Here is a 20,592-nt window from a genome sequence, read left to right as displayed (position 1 = left end):
GCACAAGTGGCTTTTATACCTTTAGAGTATATCTTCTTCTTGAGGATTTGGGATCATGTTAACCTTTCCATGACAGCCCTGCAACTCCTTCACAACACTAGACATCGTCAGAGATAGCCAAAATGCTTTCTTGACCCACCTTGTGACGACATTTAGATGCTGCACAGTTTCATGTTGATCGGGTTGATCAACGACTCAACAGCATGTTAGCACGGATAATACTATTTCTTGCATGAACCATAATCAAGCTAACTCAGAGTATTTATTCAATAAATACGCATCGTTGATATAATGAAAAGAACGATAGAAAAACCATTTTATTGGTAAGAGGCAAGAACTATAGACTACCGCGGTGTAAAATTAATGTTACCAGGCAAAAAATATAGCCTAAACTCAGGTATAAGCACTTAAAACTATGTAAACCAGTAGGCCTACATTAGAAAACTAACGTAATTATTTTGACTGAATGATGAATAAATTCATCTGTAGCATAAGGGCAAAATTTATCTGTAGCAATAGGATATCTGCACGAAACAATGAATTTGATCGTCGTTTTGAGGACTTTCAAAAACTTTCTGTTGAGTTTGATATCTTGTCAGCATCCTTTACAACCGACTTTGAAAAGGTGCCGGGTGCTTTACAGCTGAAATTGATTGATTCTGCAGCAGTGTGACTTTACTCTAAAAGAAAAATCTCAATCTGAAAGCATTCACAAGTTTTATGCGTCACTGAATGAGTCCAAGTTTGCGAACATTAACAAGACAAAGCTGCGTTTCAATCCGATGTTTAGGTGAAGTCTTTACTGAGGATTTCTATGTCCGACATGCAGCCAGAGTTCAGAAAAACTTGCTGCCAACTTTAGGCATTCACAGATGTCTCATTGACTTCAGCAGCAATTGGAGTACATTACGTTAACAAATTCATTACATACTGTTTCTGGTTTGTATGCTTTAAAGTTCATATTAATTCAATACGATTTATTCTTTGTAAAGGTGGATAAATACGCGATTGATGTGTCAATACAGGCATCCTGCACGCCAAGTAGTTCATTTTCCGATATCGGACTCACCCACTGGAGAAGTTGCCCGAACTGGTTCAGAAGGCATGGCGGCTTGCTTGTCACAAGTAAGATTAGCACTGAGTTAAGAAGAACACCAATACTTTTGTTAAAAGTAAGCTACTATACTTGTTTGTTATAGCTATTTCTTGCAAAAGTGTTTTATGCGGTGAATCGGCATAAAGCTTTAGCAATAGCACTGTATAAAAATACCACACAACAGAACTTATTGACACTGGCTATTAATGGATATTGGATACTATTTACAACATCATTAAAATGAAAAAAACGATAAAAGACAAAACAAAAGAGTGCAAGAAAAAGCTACTTGGCTGGCGTGCGGTAACCCAAGAAGGCAAAAATTAAACAAACATCGTCATTTTTAATAACGCTTTTAATGCAATTATAATTCTGCACAACCACTGCTAGGTTTTCAAGAATTACATTAGCCTATAAGGTCTATAAATGAGTCAGTAAACAAAACACATTTTGCCATTTTTGCCTTTAGACTTTTACTTAACAGCATAACCTACGAAAAATTTCTTTAAGTGGAATGGTTAGAGCTTGCAAAATAAATGGTCTGGATGAATAAAGTTTTTCAATTCCAGTTCATGTCTCACTAAAAGTCTGAAAAGTCGAGAGCCTAGATTCAATTCGTATTGCTATTTTAAATATGTTTCATGTCACGTTTACTGAGTGCCATGAGCATTAAATCAATAGAATATAGCCTCGATTTGTCCACATATGTGAAATACGCAAGTGATCTTAGTTTTCTAGTTAGGTCTGTGGGTTTCTACTCCATAAAAGATTGATACTAAACTTGTTGTTGTTATTTTTCAGCCATTTCTATCGAGCTTCCAACCAAATTGTTTTTCGTTTTTCCATCCGATGTCCACGTCAAAGAATTGATTTTCGTTCTTACTTTTCGAAACAAGGCTTTTCTCACTTCTCTCCCTAAGATGCAGTAAACCAGGAAAAGGAAAATACCTTGGAGCCCATTGAATATTACGTTCAAAAACTGGAATAGGACACGGGCTTCATAGTTCTGTAAACCTAAAAAAAAAGTATATGTAAATCTAGTGCATATTTTTGCATATAGGCTACGGTAACTAATGCATATTTTGCTTTTGCATATTTTTCAGCACCTTCTGATCATCCCCCTTTTAGGGTGAAACATGCTGTGGAGGTTTTAGAAAGTAGTAACTATGTATTCGATGTAAAACTACTACAGAGTTTTAGCACAAGTTGAGTTTTCACTCCGTAGTAAAATTGTACATGTATTACAGAAGCAAACCTGCACTTTTCATTAAGCTTTGTCAGAGTTTCAATACAACAGAAATATTTTTCTATTAAAAAAGAAAAAAATTAGGTTTAATTTGTATATTCTAGAAGTGAATAGCCTAATGGCATTTAACTTTAAGCAGTCCAATCGCTGCACAGTTAACTTACACTAATACAACAAAACAATGAACAAAATATATAAAACTTGTTACTGGAGAATTGTAGGATATTTGAAATGTAGCAACTAATGAGCTTATAAATAAATATGCTTAGCAAAGTTTACTCAACACAAAATATTGACTTTTCAGCTGGATTTTGCATCATGACAATACTTCAATTTGTTCATGTCTTGTGCTCAAACTTGCAATTGCATCTTACCCACAAAAAAACTGAACAGCCAGGGAATGCCAAGAACTGGAAGAAGAAGGATGACACTTTTCAACGTGGCCTTCACGTGGACTAAGTTTCCGATCCGAGCAGCATCGATATTCTTTCTTTGGTGAATTGGTTTAAATCGCTCCGCATTGGTGTTCATCTTGTAAACGAAGTATGTTACTTTCGCCAAAACAAGCACATTGATGACGTAAATGGTGACAAAGGGAATTACTGCTGACCCAAGCAGAGTACAACTTTTATCATCCAGCCAGCATCGAATATATTTCGTTATCTTTTCAACATGCAGGTAGTTCGGCTCCTCTTTCGTAAAACCAACCGCTGCTGAAATTGTGACGATTACAAATGGAACTCCCCATCCAAAGGCCAACGAAATTCGCGCACGGGTTTTCGGGTTTTGTTTTCCGAAAGAAAGGGCCCAATCGGTTGTTTTCATAAACAAATGAAAGCCCTCCAAACACATCCATGTCACTAAAACAACATGGTTTATAACAAATTACGATACACATTCAAAAAATATGAATCAAACCGACCAAAACCAAATTATTTTATACCAAGCTTCATCTATAAGTATATAGAGTATAGACTATTCTACTTTCATATTTATACAAAACAATTCAATTAAAAAGATTGACATAAGTAGTTTTAGCGCATGAAAGTAAATTTTTGAACAAAAATGAAGATCGTACGAAGTCAGACGTTCTAGCATTTTATTTGAATATCGGCTACTGCATACCTCGTCAGAAATGGTTAAATACAGAGTTGAACAAACGGTAGTGAAACCGTGTTTTGACAAATACAAGCAAACGTAGGCCGACAAAGCTTGATATCCTTTTGCTCAATAAGACATAATTTAACCAACCTAAAGCACAGTTTCGAAGTATTCTCAAAGCTATAATGAAGGTTACGAATTGATTGATCTTGGATTTGTTTATCTTTAAACTAGGGAATTTAAAGCTTTGCTGTGGCAGTTTTACATAAGCTCGCCTAACGTACAATTGTCATTAATCGTGATTTAATTTCGCCATTCCTTTATGCACATAGTTCGTGGATAAAGTAATGCGAAGCATGACGTCTTGAGATAAAAACTGTTTTCTTTCATGCCAGCGGCAGCACAAACTCAATTGTTATGATTTAATTTAAACAAAATTGAAAAAGCACGATTTGTAAAAATATTAAATTTCAAAACTTTCTTACCGGAAGATAAAAGAAAAAAATGCAGGATAATGGTTACCATTTCGCATGCCCTGTCATTTCTAATAGCCACATCAGAAAAAACGCTTGAAATGTGAAGCAAGAGCAATGACAGTGCAAGGTTTATTTGCATTAAGATGCGATCATTGATCACAGTTTTCCGAACAACAATGAGGACAATCAAAGTCAGCACCAACGCCAAGATCGAGATGCATTCCGTCACAAACGACACAACCTAAAATATATTAGTTTTGTAATTGAGAGTGTGTAGTAAGCAACTGGACTACAGTTCACCTAAAATATCGGTAGTTGCTGTAGATCATATTTTAAACCCAACAAACATAACATATGAATTGTAACTGTACCAGAGCTAGAATATAATTCATTGTTAAATGATAACACAGTAGTGTAATGCAACAACATCATATGGAAACTTGGGCAGAAAAGAGATTTTCTTTGCACAAGACTGAGTAGGCTACTCGCTACAATAAGTGCAAGTTCAACAATACCTTCACTGATTTAGGAATCACATAGTATTTCACAGCCAACAGGACAGCAAAGATGGTAGTGTGGTTGCAGTCACAAGTTACAGTGTCATCTTTCAACGTTGTCTCGCATCCATCGCCTTTGAAAATTTCGGACTTGCGATCGTAATATTCGCAAACAAGGTCTACGCTTTCTATGCCCAAACTTTTACTGACAACGGCTGTACGTTGTTTTATGTTTGAGACAATTATTTCGATGTCACTTATATGTTTACTTATATCAACAGAATAAGAAGCGTTGACTTTTCTGATGCTGTTGTTTGTTTCACTTTCACGTACAAGAATGACAACGGAAGGCATATACTTCATCAAAAACCTTGTTGTTATGAAACCATCGGTATCACTGCTACTGCTTTGCTTCTGACGTCCTTGTATTATTAGTGCAGCATACCGGGACACATTTATATTCTTTTGGCTTGCGAAGTCAATCCTGCTGATAGTGACGCCGGGTTGAGTATGAAGGGGGGATGAAATATTTATTGTAGTAGCATTGCGGGGTAAAAAAATGCCTTGTATTGTTTCATTTCCATCTATTGGGTATTCCTTTATTTTCTTGAGAATGTTAAAAATATCTACCAGTTTATTGAAAATTGCAAAGCTGTCTTCAAATAAAGCTTCTTGCACCACCCTTCGAATGTACTCTAGAAATTATATAAGATATGTTAAACAGTGAAAACTATTAATACTACAAAAAGTGCTCAATGCCAAGCAAAAGCAAAGCAGAGCAAATTAAATTAAATATAGTTATTAAATGTCACAAGATACTATTGCTATTTTGCATTCATCAAATGCTGGCATTTGCACAACAATCTAATATTATGATGTAACATTACCAAACTGAGGTTCTGAGAGAAAGGGAGACCGGCAAATTTCCCTCCTAACTTAATATTGCAAAGGAAAACAAACCTTTTTTGTTTCTTCACTTTTGAAGAGTCTCATTTTAACAATTCAAACAAAAAGTTTCCAACTATGTAATAATTTTAGTTTTTATGCATCCAGTCCAGTGTTATTTAAAAATACGTGATGTCTAACTGCCTGCCAAGAAACGAGTATTACATTGTAGTGTTGCGAGAAGTCGTTCAAACTTTTCGGATAAAGTGTTGTTTTAAAACAGTGGAAGCTCATACCTTGCCCATTAAAAATTATACCGAAATCAATTTAAAGCAACTTTTTATCATCTGAATCTTGTTTCGCTCTTCGTAGGCTCTATCCCAATAACATAAAAAACAGGATATTTGAAATGATCTCCTAGCTGCCTCAATTGGAAGTTCATCAATTTTGAATTCACGCAGATCAACCACTGGTGCCTTTAGCTTATAAATCTTTCAAATACAACCTTGATGTTTGCGTATGGTTTTCCTTCAGGGTAACAGATTGTCTTATCGGAATGGGTTCTATAAGTGTTCTTATGGCGGAGCAATCACATTTCAGGGACATTTTCGAGCTATTAACAAAAACCCATAGACTAGTAAGAAAAAGCTCTTCAACATTTGATCAAAAAACAAGCTGTAGGATTCAGGGGAGTGCAGCCTGAAAATCGCGAAAACATAATGCAACATTTCTCAGTTTTTGCAAAAGTTTCTTGTTTGTTTTACTAAATTTCCTTAACCTAACCTTAACCAAGGATGTCAGGGTACGTATAAAAGTTAAAAATGTCTTAAAAGTAACCAAAAAATGTAAAAGTTGCTAAAACATTATTTTGAGGCAAGCTCCTAATCCGCCTACCACGCTGTTATCAATTTCGGACTTTAATTTTTGCATTGTTTTTTTTTTTCCTTTTAAAATTTTGCTGTTCCCTATTGTAGCTGGTATTCTAGTTAAAATGTGAAATCTCGCTCAACGCATTGAGAGAACTTGTTAAAGCTTAGGAAAATTAAATTTCAACATTAAGTGAAAACAGGCAAATGTTTTCAAGTAGGCTATCTAATTTATATAATCTAAAAAAGCTGTAACTGCCAAAATCAATATTTTTCTTTGGGTAGTTCGGCGCAAAACAAGTCGTCGGGTAAAACCGGTCAGTTTGATTTTAATTAAGCATAACTTTTTTTTGGAAATAATACACTCAAAAAAATGCTTTAGCGCAGTTAGTGGTTCTTTTGTGATGCGACAACAGCAACTGCTATGCAGTTTTTGCTTGCTATCTTTGTCTAGGCTGCGAAAAGTAAGTTGGTGTAAAATTTTACCTTCATATTTTGGACTAACTTTTTTTATGTGGTTTAGACTAAATAGAGCATTACACTATGAAAATTGTTAATTAAACCAAGACTTTCTAGTTTAAACGAAATTACAATTATTGTAATTTGTCTCAAAAGAACTCATCTTGTAGTTCTTCCTTGGAAATTAGTTTTATTGGGTATTTATTTTTGTTCAGTCGTGGCTATTTTGGTTGGGGCAACACAAGTCAGTCATGAAGTGCTGTGCCAAACTTTTGGTGAAAATGCTAAATTCTTTAACCAAACTGTCATGTAGGCTTAGGCTACCTGGTTCATAGGGTATTAGTTGCCTATTACATCAAAAATCAGCTTATCCTAGTGTGAGCGAAGCATTTAGATTGGGGGGGGGGTCTACCAAGTGGGCACGATTTTTTTTGATTTTTGGCCATGTTTGAGGCCCTATCACTGCTAAACCAAATTAGGTAACAACCCAATTTTTTTACAGGTGATAGTACTTCTGCCAAATATTGAAAAAACAACATCGTTCACATTGTCACTCTAAAAAGTCAAAGGTCATAGACATCCAAAGATGGCCGTTTCCAGCTCTCGGCTAAGATTTTCCAAAATTTTAAAACCTCGCTAAGACCCCATTTGTGATTGGTTTTGGCTGAAATTTGGTAGAAATGTTGTTTATAAGATTCTTTATGTACTGAGAAAATATCAGTACAAAATATTAAAGGATTTGGGAGTAATTTAATGTGAAACGTGGGTCGAAATGAAAAAAAGCAAAAAGGTGGGGTCCTTTTAATATCTTGGTTACCCCTGACCCCAGTGAAAATTTGCACTGAAATGTTGTCCACTTATTCACTAAGATATGATAAGTTTACCACGCAAAATTCATTTATGGTTCTCAATGTTTTCTTATAGAAAGTGTGCGTCAAAGTTTGGACAAAAACGCAAAAAATCACAAATGAAAGATTTTAAAAAAATGTAACAATATTGAACTATAGCCTACTAGAAAACGTTTGAAGTGTATTTTTGATTGTGTTTCTATCAATTGTTCACAAAAGCAATTCTTCTAACATTTGGCAACTGTAATGTACCATGTATACCTCATTGTTAGTGAACAAAATGGCAAATTTTGTCATAATCTTCCTTGCTCAGTTTGTTTTGTCGTCCAGAAGAACCATGGATATTCGGCACAGCAATTGAACAAATAATGTCATAAAATGGAATCCAGCATGTTTGCTGATGTCTGTTCTGAACGAATATGCTGCAGTGGTGTACTTTGTATGTGAAACTGCACTTTGCATGTGTAAATATACTCTTTCTCTCATCAAAAAACACTGACCTGTTTTACCCTTACTTAGGGGCAAAACCATTCATTTGACTCGGTCGTAAAAATGATGTTTTATTAACATAACTTAAAAATAAATTTCATTTTTTTTTTGCTATCTTGTTTAAGGAAGCCTTAGTATAACTGTTTAACACTAAAAATTGAAACATTTTTAACTTTATGTGAAGATATAGGCTACACGATAATACCAAAATGTGACTAGTCTTGCCCCGCACTACCCTATATAACAGTTTCACTGCTTTGTTGATTTTATGAAAAATTTCACGTTACCTGATACTGTTTCCAGGGTAGCACCTGGCAGTGTTGCAGTTGTAGGAGTATCTGAATGGAGGGAATATGTGGATGAGAAATGCAAAGTTAATAATGGACACACTAAAGAATTGAAATGTGCAGTTTATATAAAGTTTGTGTAAAGTGTAAAATGGAAGCAAACTAATTAATGTCATTTACGTTTTGAAAACACAATTTAAGTTATTTGTAACAACCGGTTTTAATATAGCTAAGGTCATAATTTGAGACTTTTTTGCAACTACGGCAAGCTACTCATAAGTTCAAATTATATTTAGTCCATAGGCGTACGAGCCAGAGGGGCAGCTGCTTCCCTCGTTGTTAAAATAATCGCAAACTCAGACAAAAAACTGCAAATATTTGGGCAAAGGTTGCAAAAAAAGTCCTTGCATTAAATGAATTAAAAAATTATGCTACAAATTGCACAAAACGTATAGTGCATTTTTTTTTCATTTGGCATAATGTTTTAAAAGTACCAAAGTCTTATTACTTTTGTGTATAGCTGTACCATGTTGATTTGGGCTGCCACAAAACATAAATGATATTGAATCTGAATAAACCTTTTGTGAAGATCACCATATCGACATAACGCAGCAATTGCTTCAAATAGGCCTACCTACTTAATTTCGTTTTTTTTACATACTTACAGTAAAATTGTATCATGCCTATTTTGTCACCCACATATAGTATCAAATTTATTTGAATGTGATCTAATCTAAAATAACATGTTTTTGTGCCTCTCATTAAACGTTCTGCTATGGGCGAGAGCTTCCTGAACTAGGGGAAACGACCAATGTCTTTCCAGCTGCTCAACTACACAATTGCGCAGTAAAATTGACTTAAATTTGCAGTGAAGTTTGAGCCCTTGCTGCAAGGATACAAATTACAAAAAAAAACATTCGCTGCTCTGCAAACGCAGCCTTAAAATTATAATGAGCACAAAAAATATTTTGCGCAGTGTAAATTTTTTTAGAGGGAGCACTGGTCGCGACCTTTTAGGGGACGTACAACAAATTGTAGGGCTTACGAGTACTCTGGTTTTCCACATAGTGTATTTTCCGCATTTTGTGGGTTAAATACACGTAAAGCAGATTTGTTAGATTTATTTTTCAAGCCACAACGAACTAATTTACGGACAGTCAAAATGTATTTGGTAAAATTTTGACAACAGTGTGAAGGTTCGTGCATTTTAAAATATGGAGTGTCGTTGTTTGTTTTGTGCGCTTAGCTGACCTCAGCAGTTTGTGTAGTTGCACTTCTTAATAATGACACTTGATGTTTTTCACTTTTATTTTCAAACACTTTATAAACCTATCAAACCTAATAGTTTCGTGTACGGTACAGTACTTGTATTTTCATCTCATTTTATTAAGTTTTTTCTCTTTCTTATCTGTTACATGTCTTGCATTTTTTGCATTATTTTTTAGAAAGCTGACAATAAATGTGACAAAACAAACAAATTGTGATTGAAAGTTAAATAATTAGAAAGGTTGAGATGGTACAATAAAATCTGTTTTTTTTTTCTTTTTTTCAATTAAAGCACCAAAGTAGCTTTTCCACTTTATTTAAATATTTACAAAAAAAATGAACAAACCTGTTGTTGTTGTTGTTGTTGCTGTAGCTGTTGTTTCTGCTGTTGTTGTTTCTGCTGTTGTTTCTGCTGTTGTTTCTGCTGTTGTTTCTGCTGTTGTCGTTGTTGTAGCTGTTGTTGTTATGATTATACTGGTTTTTGTAGCTGCAAGATACAAAAGTTAGGTTTAAAGATAAAATAGCACTGGAATAAAGTAATTACATTTTGCATAAGTTGTTTTTTTTATCACGTCTTAAAACGGGGCATTGGTATAGAAACAATTCTAATTTATGACTACGGCTGCTTATCCAGATATATTCGGGTTAGAACCAAAAATAAAAAATAAAAACAAAACAGTTTATTTCAGCATACAAAACACTAAGAAAATGAAGTGGTGAACCAACGAGATATAACACCATGAGTGGAAACTCACTCTTCTCTTAGTGTTTCTCTTTTATCTCTCTCGTTCCTCTACGTCGCTCGTTTCATGGTTCACTGCTTGCACATGGAAGGCTAGACTGCGTGCTAAGAATGCACTAAAGCAAGGCTAAAGTGACGGCGAATACCACGAAGTAATTGGACTGTTCCGACCATAGTATTATTGTTAGGTGGTTTAAAAGTTTATTTTCGTTACCGCTTGTCTTTTCAGATGATTGTGTGAAATTTTGAAGTAGGTTAATCAGGATGTTACAGGTCAATAAGCAGGGTAAATACATAGGCTCTTGCTAACAACAATATTAAATTAGTATAGGGTAGCAAAGGTCTACGAAATACGATACAAAACGACTATATGGTTATCAAAGTTTATCTTATCCAGCTATAAACAACCAACAGGGCTAGAAGAAGTTTGGCTTTTTATAACAGTGCAATGGAAAACAGTTCTGATAATTTAACCGTCGAGTATCTTGTGGAAATAATCGAAGATGAAGAATTTCAAAGTATTCCCATTTCAACGAGCGCGTCTACAGTGCAACGTGAATTTGGGTAAGAAAGCGTTTCAAAGGACCTCGCACCTCTAATTAAATTGTGCAGTTGTGTGTTGAAAGCTGAATAAAATTGTTTGGATATATTATCCGGTATTTTTGCAGATGTCACTTATGTCCGAAAACTTACAAAACCAACGGGGGATTGCGTTTTCATGTCAAATCAAAGCACGCTGGAAACACATGTAATAACACCAGAAAAGGTATGGTACTACAGTTCCGCATATTACCTGCCTGTAGACCGGCAAGACAACTTTATAGCCTGAATCGTCCATTTACACATTGTTTCTACGTCTGGCGACGACGGATCAACGTTAAAATCTGACTGCAGTCAGCCACTTGTGTGTAACAATTGCTGTGGTAGGCGTATCCAGTCTGCCAAATTAAAATATATTGCATCTATTCAACACCTGCCTACGTCGAATCGACGTAAAAAGGGGAAATTGTTAGACCACATTCCAGACGTCAAAATAGCAAAATGAGGCCCCTAATTTCTTGAAACGGGATTGCTGTTGACTGAGCCAATCCCAATCTCTCCGTCTTATCTTCAAGTACGAAACTTGTCTTAATTCAGTCTGTATTTATTGGTCGATATCCAAAAACTTCATATAAAGTCGCCAAATAGATAACGCAATTGTCTATAGCCTACCAGCCAGTAAATGAGACATACTCAAGATGCATAAAACGGGGCAAGATACATATTTTAACTTTGCCTACATTACCGTAAAAAATAGCACGAATTTACGATTTGTATACCATTAAATACTCTTGCCAGCATCTATGTTCAATACACAAACATTAACGTTTTGAAATTTACATTTCAGAGATGAAAATAGCAAAGTTTCACAACAACAACAAACGACTAATACGGTGCTTACAACTGATGAAATACACATAATAGAATATATTGGGGGATACGTGTTACGAAAATTGAAGCGCAGTGCCACAGATGAACAACAAGGCATTTTGTCTAAACTAGAAAGTGACTCCAGTTGCACAGCGGGTTCATCTATGATTGACACACTACAAAACGACGAATACGGAACATTACTGAAGCCAAGTCCTACTCTGATGAAAATTTTGCTGAGGCTGGAAGTGGATTTTCGAAAACATTTCAGCTTTCGTAATACAATGCAGACTGTGTTTAAGGAGATTGATATAAACAGTTTGTATTTATTAACCAACGACTGGGACATTGTGTCATATATTGTAAACCACATTTGCAAGCTATATTTTAAAATTCGTACCTATCAAAAAACGAAGATTTTAAAGCTCAAAGTCATTGGTGATGTTCAGAAAAACAACATCAGTCTGCGTAAAGCGTTACAGTAAAGACACTAATGTACGGAATATTGATTAAATTGATTAAGTTGTTGACAGGCTAACAGTAGCCTGGCTGGGTTAACTTTAGGGCTGCACTAGAGTTTAATTTTAGGCTTCTGACAATAACATAATGTTAAATAACAGGTTGAAAATAGCCTAACATGTGGATAGCACCTTACCCATGGTACAAAACTATATTACTAATTAGCCAAGCACCTTAGGCGGTGAGATAGCTCAGTGGTAGAGCTCAACGCACATAAAATCGAAGGAACATCCCATCTAAAACTCTTGTGATGTCCGTTTAATCTACTGCGCAAGTGTCTGTAGTGAAGCGTGACGGCCGACACGTAAAACGGAGCAAAAAGAGGAGTTTCCACTCATTGTGTTATATCTCGTTGGGTGAACCAGCAAACATCCATTGGATTTACCCATGATACAAGAAAATGATCCACAAATGATACAAAGTGATATGCATAAATCAACAAGTGAAAAAAAAATATCAGTAATCTCTCAAATACATGTAGTCTAGCTCCGCAGCACAAAGTGAAAATTACATGACTTTTGACTCTTTTTTATTTGTTTAAAATAAAATGTCTTAAAAGATGACTGGCCTACTGATGAATCTGAATTGAGAAGTGGATTTGCACGCCCAGCTTGAGCGAAAGTTGAAGTTTGAACTCCGTCAAATATAAAAGCTGGAGATCACGACAGGCTGCGGGAAACCATTATATGCCAGGAAACCAACTACCGTATTAATTTTGTTAACAAGGGCAGTGACCACTGACCAATGTTTCGATCTGATGGATCTCTTCAGTGTAATGAAATAAAAGTAGAGAGTTGTCTTGAAGTTTCATGATGGTTTTTAAGATTAATGAGCCCAGTGAGAATTGATTTAATTTTTAAATTCGAACTTCAGCGAAACATAATTTTCCTGCAAATTAGACGAACTAAATTTTTTGAGAAAAGTTTTCTGAGAAATTTGAATTTGTTAACAATAAAAACTCGAGAAAAAGACAGGAATTCGTCACTAAACTAGGACATAACAATCATTTGAGATGGATCCAAAATACAAGAAATTGGATACTAGCGGCACATTAAGTATTAAAATTCAAAGAAAATGAAGGAGTGTAGCAGAAAACATCTATAGGATTGGCCCATGATACAAGAAAATGACCCACAGATGATAAAAACTGATATGCATAAATCAACAAGTGAATAAAAAATATTTGTAACCTTTCAAGTACATGTAGCTCCACATAAAGTAATTTTGTAATTTTCGCTTGTAAATTTGTAATTTTAATAAAATTGAAAATTTTCCTCCAATTTTAACTCGATTCTTCATGCTTGCACTTCTGTACAGTGGTGTAGAAATACCATCTGCTGCTCTTGGGTATTTGTAAAAATTACATTATTTTTTCTCTCTCTCTTACACAAACACACTTTCAACACTACAAATGAGCTGATGAAAAATTTTCCATGACACAAAAACTACCACTTTTACGAAGTAAATTCTGAAACAAGAGTACAATGAAAAGCATACTACAAATGTAGGTCTAAAATAGGTGGGTTTATTGCATGTAGTCTACTATTGCATGCATTTGAAATTTAATTGCCTGTATTGTCTACACTTAGTGCACGCAATTTCAATTCACACATTTATAATTACTTTGATAATTAGTGTTAACTTTCGTAAATAATGCAAAGATCAATTCATCGAGCTACTGCAAAAGCAGTTTTTGTACAAAATCACAGTTATTAAAATTGAATTTTTGTTTCGAATTGCTGATAGGCTACCATAGACAGGACGGCAAGTGATGAAAGAATGAATAATTAAAGCTCACAGAAACAAACAAGGAAGACGAACGGAACAGGATGATACGCTGTGTTAACTTAACCTTAATATATCAAGAAGAAAAAGAGGAAACAAGTTTGAACATATTTTGATTAAAATAGGACTGTTCAAAGTTAACAAACTAGATTTAATATTTACTTGAAGTGTCATACATACTTTCTGTGTCTGACTTGTTGTGACATGGTAAAGTGGTGTTCGGAGGACGAAAACAAGCGGAAGCTACAAATAGTAAAATTTTTAACAATAATTGGTAACTGTATGTAAGTACTTTATGAACAATCAAAGCCACAACATGTAGAATGTAGATGAAGTCTAATTCTACTATACAGTGCAATAGCAATACAGTACCAAATTATGTTCCAAAAGAGCTTAAATGTGACGATTTTTTCGAGTCTATTAAGTTAGATTGCAAACTAAAATACCGTAGGTATTCACCCAATTTCATTCAATGGTAATTTAAATAGGACTTCGAAAGCCTGTATAACCAGCTAAAAGAACTTCTCTGGGATACCGTTTGAATATGCTCCATCTGCATCGGTCTAAAGTAGCAAGAAACTTAATTTCAACCAATCGCCTCCATCGTTTATTTAGCCGATTGTTAGAAGATGCAACTTAAATCTAATCAGAAAAACTATAATGTAAATCAATAAAAACCATTTCATACGTTAGTAGACATAGTACTTACGATTGTTACGTCAGATTAACGGAAAAGTCATCAAATAGTTCTTCTAAAACTATATCAAGCTTGCCAAAAACAAAACAATTGCTGCCCGCACTGTGCAGCTATCTGTGAAATCTTCTGAAAACTAGTTAAATAAAGTTTTATTCACCTGACTTTATGCGAACCGAAAAATTTCCAGTGTCAAAATCACAACTAGTTGAACCTGCAAAAATATCAGCGTAATACTCAAGGTTTCACACGATTAGGAAACACAGGCTACATCCAATGATAGCCTATACTTGATCAATGATATAAAACCAAACGTCACAACTGACGCTGCAAATTAGTGTATTCTCCCAAAAGCTTGACAACGCTTCGTTCTCAAATTTTGTTGTGAAAAAATATTGCTCTTAACAGAGCTATGGAAATCATCCAACGAATGACATGGAGGGTAAAACGACGAAGCAAAGTACTTGATGAAAAAATCTCGATCCAGCACTTTTTAGTTTAATTTCCAAGTAATAATAAATCGTAAAGCTAAAATTTTTACGTATCAATGCAAAACCATCGACTGTTATCTGCATCTTACCACAGTCAATTATTATCGATAAAGATTTTAAAATGTTTTACAAGAGACTTACTGTAGAACACGTGCTGATGCTATTGTTACCAAAATGCCATTGCTTGCTAGACCACTGAAAGCTCACACTGCTGCTAAAAGTCAAACAAAACTTCGTTTCTTTTATAGTACTATTGCACATACTTGTGTTTCCCGAAACGTCTAATTTGAAGACATACTTTGTATTCTCAGTGATCCCTGCATTAAACGGTTAAAAGTAAGTCATTTAGTTTTTAAGATGCATGAAAATTAGCACGGTTTATTTCAATTTACTTCCCAAAAAATCTTAGATAAAAATTTGATGTAGCTACTTTGATTAATTAAGCAAAACAGTCAAAAGTTACAATTTTTTCAATATCAACACGTAGAGAATGGTTGTCAGCCTCGTTATCTGCTTTGTCGAGTGCCGAGAACGACTATGCGACTCTCAAAAGGACGTCAATTGATATTTCGGATGCACCAGTATTCAGAACCATATTTATACCATTTGTAATAAATGCGCACATACACCACACCACTAATTTTTATCTAAACTACAACAATCTATATATTGCCGGAAACATCTTGTGACAAGCTGTCCAAAAACGTTACTATGTTTTAAATTGGCCAAAGTATTTAACAGTTGCAGCGTTTTAGATTTGATAAAAAGTTTACTGGCTATCTCCACAAATATCCTTCAAACTAACCGAGACTGGAGAGAATGGTATCAACTTTGTTTAGGTGATAGCAGGGTATATTAGCAACATACCTATAGAAGAAACTTTTTCTGTCTTTTTTTGTTTTTTTAAAATATGGTAACTTTAAGAAACGCTACCAAAAAAGTAAAATTTACTTCAAGTTTCCTTCAACAAAGTGTTTAGTTGCGAAAATGTTACAAAATCTTTCTATTAAAGTTCGCATAGAGGTCTATTGAACACCTCTGCAAATTTATAGTCTATTTGGACCAGTACTTTTTTAGTAGTTAGCAATTCTTGTCCAAAAAATATCGTTTTGAGTAAATCGCGTCTGAAAAAAGATCTCAGACAAATCGTACAACCGACTCTTCGACATGTTCTTTATGCTGTACTTAGACAAGTAATTTATCAGCAATAAGAGAAAGTCATCGATATGTTTTGTGTATGTTACTATGTTCTAGACCAGGTTCTAGACCATACGGTGACCCTTGTTCTAGACCAGTGATTTTCAGCCTTTTGTCTTGGTGGACCCCTTTTGGTGCCTTCAAAGCGGTCGCGGAGTCCTAAAAATATTTTATCTAAAACTTTAATATATCTCATCTCCAAATGGAATCAAATGTCTCATTAGTTTCGAAGCGACACACTTAAAAATTTGCTCTATTTGCGACTCATTTATGACGATTGGTGACATTGACGAAGTTATGTTATGAGCTATATGTTGGCACACAGGATCGAAATCAGTAATCGATGTGCTGATTTATTGTTAATTTTATAATAAAAAAAATGATAATAATAGAATTTTTGCTACCGTTACAAAGAATATCTCCTTTTTTTTATAATCAGTACCTACTTTGTTGTGATCACAACCCATGGTAAAACTATGAGTGCTTATAGACTGCTGACTAAAGTTTGCACTTCCAAGCTAAGCATTGATCAACAATCTGCTGTCTCAAAAGAATTAAGTTGAACATAGCCAACATAGCCTTATAAAAATATATGATTTTTTTTGTTTTGGAAACCAAACCTTTTGCAATGTCCTTTGAAATTTCAAACGACCCATCAGTGCGTTGCTACGTACAGTTTGTGAATCATTGTAGTACACAAATAAAGCGCAACCAATTTTTAAATTTCTTTTTTATCAATCATGCTGCAAACTTGGAAACTTTTACGGATCCACTGAAATCACTTTTCGGACACCTTCGGGTCCGCGGCCCCGGTTGAAAACTACTGGTCTAGATGCTTTCAGTGATGCCTAAATGATTTTTATCCACTAGTATCGCTAATGATTTACAAAATCCCAAAAAACATAATATTTAAGCACATCTAAAAGTCGAGGGTCCTTCAAAAAAGTCATATGTAAGATCAATGTAGTTGGAATTGGTAATCACAGTTTGTGAATCTATTATAAATTTCTGACAAAAACTTTAAAAAAAATTTTTTTGAATTTTTTTAAAGTAACTTAATTAAAAAAAACGAGCAACAGATATGTATTTGACAAGACGCTTAATGACATGTTTAAAAGTAGGTAAAGAAGATTGACTTCTTCGCCTTTTTATCCTCTTTATCTTAAACTATATCTTTATTCACTAACCATAAGCTTGGTTGCGTCAAAAAAAGGCAGTAGGCCTAGTTAAAATCCCAAATATTTGCCAAGGTGTTCCATTTCAATAGCCTATACTTAATGTCAGAGTTTTGTATTTTAACACATTGTGGATGCAAATTTGTTTCTGTTTTGACTTTGTTGCTACTGTAGATACTTTAGTATGAGGCATATTAAAAGTTTCTCGTGGACATGACTGAGGGTGGCTGCTTGACTCGAAGACTGTCATGGTCCCTTCGCAGCTTCCATGTTGTGGCTACTTGAACCATTTGCTTGATTGAACGATGTAGTGTACATTTACTATTTTCCATTGTTTTAATTATGATCGTTATGCATACTGTGTCGTTTAATTGTTTCGCTGTTTAAATATTGCACAACAAAATAAACCAACCAATCAATCAATATTTTCTACAAATTTTCTATTCTTAAATGGGGAACGACTGGCTGTTGCGTCAAACAATCATTTCATTTATATGCTTTATAATTTTGAAATCAGGTGCACGGAAAGCTCTGTAATCATAGCACTTTCCATTGTGATCAGCCTAATTTTTTTCCTTATAACTTACATTACAATGGTCTGACAAATCAAGGAAAGATTCAACATTGTTGTTTTTCCAATATTCCAATAAAATGTGGAGTTATAAAATATTTTGCGTTCTGATTTTTTTCAAGAAGTTTAGTACTTAAAACGGAGAGTGTTTGGTAGGTGAAGACGAGGCTGCTTTTAAAAAATAACAAAAGCCACGCCTGTATCCTGCAGTACAAGAACCGAGCTAGTCAATTGACAGATGGGTCGCGATTGGCTCAAAGGATCAGTTAGGCACAAGTGGAACGTGCAAACTGCAAAATTCAATACGTTAAACTTCATCCTATCATGCCACACGTCAACATTTACTATTTCTATCTAAGTATTCATAAAGCTTTGGTAGAGAGTTTGCTCTGTTGAATCATAGACAGACAAAATTAAGTAACTTTAACGGGTTTAACATAATGTATTACACAAAAAATAACATAATTAAAATAAACTCTAACGTTTTCTACTCGCACTTGTGTCCTTATCAGGAATTACAAATCTACAATATACATAAAATAAAAATTTTAAAATAAATCTGACCATGCATTATAACTGTAACAATATTCCGAACTAAAAAGCACAAACTCAACAAGTGATCCAAGCATGATTAGGCCTACGAGTAAACCACACGGTGGGAAGCAGATAACATGAAGTGTAAAATACAAGCATGGGACAACAATGAGAACACACACAAAAGGAAAGAGGTGCCACTAGTAAATAATTGCCTGTTAAGAGACGGATTGTTATGTTTGCTTCTTAGGGCTTTCATGATCTTGGGCCGGTATTCAGATTTATCTCTAGAGATGATTTTGAATTGGTCGATTGAGATATTGTCAGTTCACGTTACACAAGAGGCGGTGTGCTCTTCAATTGCACTTTTAGTTGTTAAATTTGTGTTTAGGTGCTCCCCGGCGCTCTTCAACAAATGTATAGTTGACATATCAATGTATGTCTGGTTTATGTCACGCAAACAACTAAAATTATAGAATTAAAAGGAAGAGCAAAAGGTATAGACGACTTCAGTTGAAAATGTTGGTGCACTTTAAACGTTTTATACAGCATACAGAATGAATTTAACATGAAAATTTCTTTTTTACAATTTTAGCTATCTTTTTTTGCAAACCATGTTGAATCTTTTCCTGAAAAGGATACACTAAAAAAATTACTACAATCTACTCATTCAGTCGTGTCCTTTGGTTTACCCGCCATGAAGGTATTTAAGACTGTATTGAAAAAATGCGAAGGATAACCATTTAAATAAAAGATGTTTTTCAACATCTTCATTTCTTTTTGAAACTATGACCATCAGATCACACTAAACGGGTTCGAAATAACAGACACAAGATTAAACCAGGTTTCCACTTGTTAGGGTACCAAGGTGTTATAATTTAAAAGCAAGCCAGTATTAGTAAGTTTTCGACAAATGCAGGTGTCAAAAGTATTGTGTTTAATTTCTATTTCAACATCTAAAAAAGCGATAGCATCAGTAGATTTTTCAATTTTTCAATGGCAAACTTGATATTTTTATGCTGGGAGTGCAAACAGTTTAAAAATTTTAAGCACGACATTATCATCAAAAATATCATCGACATAACGTAAATTTAGTTTGGGATAAAAATCACGATAAATTTCAAATATTTTTCTTTCAATATGTGCCAAGAAGAAATTTGCGAGGTGACGCCATATATCTGTTAAAACAAGCTATTGTTGTACAAAAACATGCTGTACCTTCTGTGGTTGAATGTAACAATTTAATGAAGTATTATTTTCGCAATGGGCTGTCGATTAGGTTGATTTTCACTAAAAATATGGTAGAAATTTGCGAGGTGACGCCATATATCTGTTAAAACAAACTATTGTTGTACAAAAACATGCTGTACCTTCTGTGGTTAAATGTAACAATTTTATGAAGTATTTTTTCGCAATGGGCTGTCGATTAGGTGGATTTTCACTAAAAATATGGTCAGCAGTTATAGTAATAGTTTCGTTCAGAGGCACATTAGTAAACAGAGACACAACATCAAACACTCACCATGAGATTATTGTGTGGACAATTAAAACCTTTTAACCTTTCCATAAATTGATTAGTTAACTTACGCATGTAGGTGTTAAAGCATGTATTGTTTTATAATTCTATCTAAAAATTTAGCCAGTTTGTATTCAGAAGTGCCAATCATGGAAGCGACTGGTCTTGCGAGATTGCCTGGTTTGTGCACGTTTATTAATCCATATAATTTTGCCGGACAGCTACCGATCGGAATAAAGTACTTTACCACATCTTGATCAAATTCTTTTAGATAATTTTGAATGTAGTATTGAATTGACCTTCCCTTAGAAATAATTGGGTGCACTTTTTTATTGTCATCAACTTTAATAATATCAATTTTGTTCATTTTTAAAAAAAATAGTCTTCAGTGTCTAATATTGCTGTGCCTTTACCTTTATCAAATGTGCATACCTTGATGTTC

At 34.4% G+C, this 20,592-nt stretch overlaps 1 protein-coding gene across 2 annotated transcripts in view; it reads right to left on the bottom strand.

Annotated features, from left to right (window-relative positions):
* Positions 1 to 243: 243 nt before the first annotated feature.
* Positions 244 to 20,592, bottom strand: part of LOC145775681 (adhesion G protein-coupled receptor L4-like) — a 38,245-nt gene continuing 17,896 nt past the window's right edge. For both annotated transcript variants that reach the window (XM_082587024.1, XM_082587033.1), the window contains 9 exons: positions 15,421 to 15,474; positions 14,827 to 14,880; positions 14,153 to 14,215; positions 9,863 to 10,003; positions 8,251 to 8,301; positions 4,435 to 5,111; positions 3,929 to 4,160; positions 2,717 to 3,202; positions 244 to 2,110 (listed from right to left, as the gene is read on the bottom strand). In XM_082587024.1, coding sequence (XP_082443150.1) covers positions 1,887 to 2,110; positions 2,717 to 3,202; positions 3,929 to 4,160; positions 4,435 to 5,111; positions 8,251 to 8,301; positions 9,863 to 10,003; positions 14,153 to 14,215; positions 14,827 to 14,880; positions 15,421 to 15,474 — 1,982 coding nt within the window. In that variant the 3' untranslated portion in view covers positions 244 to 1,886. The remainder of the gene's footprint in view (positions 2,111 to 2,716; positions 3,203 to 3,928; positions 4,161 to 4,434; positions 5,112 to 8,250; positions 8,302 to 9,862; positions 10,004 to 14,152; positions 14,216 to 14,826; positions 14,881 to 15,420; positions 15,475 to 20,592) is intronic.

This window comes from Aplidium turbinatum, chromosome 1 (genome assembly GCF_918807975.1).
Source record: "Aplidium turbinatum chromosome 1, kaAplTurb1.1, whole genome shotgun sequence".
Taxonomy (NCBI): Eukaryota; Metazoa; Chordata; class Ascidiacea; order Aplousobranchia; family Polyclinidae; genus Aplidium; species Aplidium turbinatum.
Note: the sequence above shows the minus strand (reverse complement) of the source record. Positions and strands in the feature narration are given on the sequence as shown.